The 3190-nt window shown below is 40.1% G+C and overlaps 1 protein-coding gene across 2 annotated transcripts in view; it reads right to left on the reverse strand.

The window, feature by feature from the left end:
• Positions 1-2292, reverse strand: part of LOC140342860 (dolichyldiphosphatase 1-like) — a 27598-nt gene extending 25306 nt beyond the window's left edge. The window contains exons 1-2 of one of the 2 annotated variants that reach the window (XM_072429229.1): positions 1834-2292; positions 787-925 (exon numbers count right to left, since the gene is read on the reverse strand). Coding sequence is in view for 1 of the 2 variants with exons in the window: in XM_072429228.1 (XP_072285329.1) it covers positions 1834-1909 (76 nt within the window). In the remaining variant the exon portion in view is untranslated. The remainder of the gene's footprint in view (positions 1-786; positions 926-1833) is intronic. The other variant, XM_072429228.1, reaches the window with a different exon arrangement.
• Positions 2293-3190: the final 898 nt, after the last annotated feature.

Genomic DNA, 3190 nt, shown 5'->3' on the forward strand with positions numbered 1-3190 from the left:
CACTTATATATATATATATATATATATATATATATATATATATATATATACACACACACACACACACATATATACACATACATATATATATATATATATATATATATATATATATACACACACACATATACACACACTTAGATAGAAACACAATCGACAGGCAGGGTTTTATGGCAAAAAAATGATCATGTATTTTACATATTCATAAGATAAAACAAAATATTTTTGCATATACAATGGTGACTGGTACCGCCTCAAACCTTGAAGTCAATTACCTGCTTAGTAGACACAGATATGGCGTATGGCGTTTAGGCAAGAAATATAAGCAGGGAATAGGAATATGTGCGAGTGTTACTATGCAGCCTTGTTACCCAACGCATTTCGCCTGGCTTGGGCTTCTTCAGGGGTGCTGGTGTGCTTAGCGATGTTTCATAAACAAGCTTGTCATTGTCTAGGTTTATGGTAAATACATATCATTAGTGTATGAAGTATATCATAGGTGCTAAACAAATATATTGTAAAAAAATGATAGCTGTACTATCAGTAAATAAATGAAGTAGGTATATACATAATATCAATATACATAAAATAAATATAGAAGCAATGGGGTGTCCTTACAAATATATTTCTTTCCATCAGCATAGTAGAGGCTAATAGTAAATTTAAACACCAAAAGACTATAATGTAAATTATATAAACCTTTATACAAGTCTTGGTTATGGAGGATTTTGTAAAGTCAAAACGGACTTTTATGCAATAGTTCAAACAAAATGGATAAAAACTTACATGTTCCTTGCAGGGAAGCGTGTATACTTTTTGATGCACAAAGGGAAGTAGTATCCCAGATAGTTAAAGATGAAAAAAGGGGCCTCCAATATTAAGGTAAATTGAAAGGTTGCTTGAGATTACCCCACTGTATGAGGACCTATAGTGAGTAGGTATATATAAAAAATAAGTAGTCTCTGATGACAACATATCAGGAGTTAACACCTTCTACTACATTGACACAATGTTACCTTGAGCATGTCACACACACACACAGACACACGCAAGCAAGCAAATATGCCCCACGGATCCCTAGAGCAGCGTTTCCCAAAGTTTCGTAAGTCGCGTCACATATTTTACATTAGAAAAATCCCACGGAACACCACTAGACAAAAATTCCACATAGACAGGTTAAATAGCTACCTGCTGCCATCTAGTGGAAGAGTATTTCTTTGTTCTGCCTATCACTATACATCGCTGGTATAGACGAAGACAAATTATTTGCAGTAAATAAATCATTTTCACGACCAATTAACTAAAATTGTATAATTTCCCACGGTACACCGGAAGATCTGTCATGACACACTAGTGTGCCGCAGCACAGTGGTTGAAAATTACTGCCCTAAAAAACCCTACACTGCCTTTACACACATGAATAAACAATAGGTGAAGGGGTGGCTGACACATTTGCTTCTATTACATTACACGCTTCATTCCCTGATTGCTGTCACTGTGTACAGGATTGTTTAGGAGTGATTAAAAGTTTCATTCTCACTACAGGTCTATATGCCAAAAATAAAAACAAAATTAGTCAACTTTTCAATAAATACCGATTTAGTGCTAAAGAAAACCCTATGAAAGTTTGCCAAACAAAGGCTTGTTTAGCCCAAACTCCCTCACAGACAGGCCGCGCATGTCTACAATTACCAGCTAGGTCATTGTTGTGGCGCATGCGCCACACCCACAAGATCCCATAAAGGGATCGCAGTTTCGCCGATAAATCCTTCTTCGTGACTCAAATTCAACCAGCGCCTGCCAAGAGAACGAAAATAAAAAACCCGTTTTTACCTGCAGGATATTCAACGTGCGTGAAGGAAACTGGGCGCCATTGCGCTGAAAACGAGCAATGTTCTACAGCCGCCATCTTACCCGGATACCGGGCGTTTGGGAACAACCAGTTTGGAAGATGTCCCGGCCAATGACTGGAAAAAGACAGCGGCCACGCCAGTAGAAGCCAATAAAAGTATAGAGCAAGTAGAAGCCGTGTCCAATAAGTGTGACCGTAAGTGACAGAGACAGGAAGCTGGTGCGTATACGTCAGTGTGTGGCTAGTCCAAGAGAAGGGTTCTTCTGCAACAGCCAATCAGGTGTGGAAGAACTTCTTTCGGCGGACGCCCGACGCTGTGAAAGATACAGTTAAGGGTCACGTGTGCAGGCTCCATACTGACTTCTGTATACACTGTGCGACCTCCTACGGTAATGTTAAACAATGTGAGCTCGAGAATTTGAATGTGAAAGATTGTCCCCGTGATATAATAAATATGAACCGTCATTCTGAATCCATGAGAGGGGAAGCTCATAGATGGGGCCACAGTGTTACAGAAACATCAGAAGATGACGGGGGAGATATGCCATGGTGTGCACCCTACACATGTTAGGAGGGGTGTCCTAACAAAAAAAACTACCCATGAAAAATAACTGCCAGGGGGCAGATACCAGTGGGTGTGTACAATGACCTAATCGTCAGGATAGTTTCACTTTCACTTTGCATATGAATGCAGCATGTCATCTCCTGCAGCCTTACATCTCTCCCAGTACAAACCCCCATATCTCCTGAACAGTATGTCCTACCGACCTGAAATTTTCAAAGTACATAGGGGACCCTCATAGCTAGCAGTACCCCAAATGTCATCTCCACATCTTTAACACATTACAAAAAATGGGGGTCATAATTATAAAAAAGTAGTGAAAATTGAACATCAGGGTTGCTGTTTAAAAAGTTAGTGTGTCTAGAACCCCAAAATTAAACAAACAAATTAGGGACCCCGGGGGCCACCTACATAGCAAGGAGGTGCGACCCCCAAATTTATACCGACCTGTCACAAAACTAGAAAATGCTCATAATACAGTACACTGTCCCCTACTTTCAACCCCAATTTCCCTGGAACGGTACGGTACAGTTGAACAAATTCATACAAGTGGGGGATACCTGTACATAACACCACCTAAAATTTCATCAAAAGGTCATCGCCAGTACAGGTGGAACTCTACCTATAAAAAAAAAAACTACCCTGTTACACATTGCTGGAGGCTTCCATCACCTGAACCCCAATTTCCCAGGAACAGTGCAGTGCAGGTGAACAAAACTAGAGGTGCAAGTGTGGGACACCTGTGGCTAACACCCCCTAAAATTTCATCAATAGGC

Source organism: Pyxicephalus adspersus, chromosome W, assembly GCF_032062135.1.
Source record: "Pyxicephalus adspersus chromosome W, UCB_Pads_2.0, whole genome shotgun sequence".
In the NCBI taxonomy this organism is placed as follows: domain Eukaryota; kingdom Metazoa; phylum Chordata; class Amphibia; order Anura; family Pyxicephalidae; genus Pyxicephalus; species Pyxicephalus adspersus.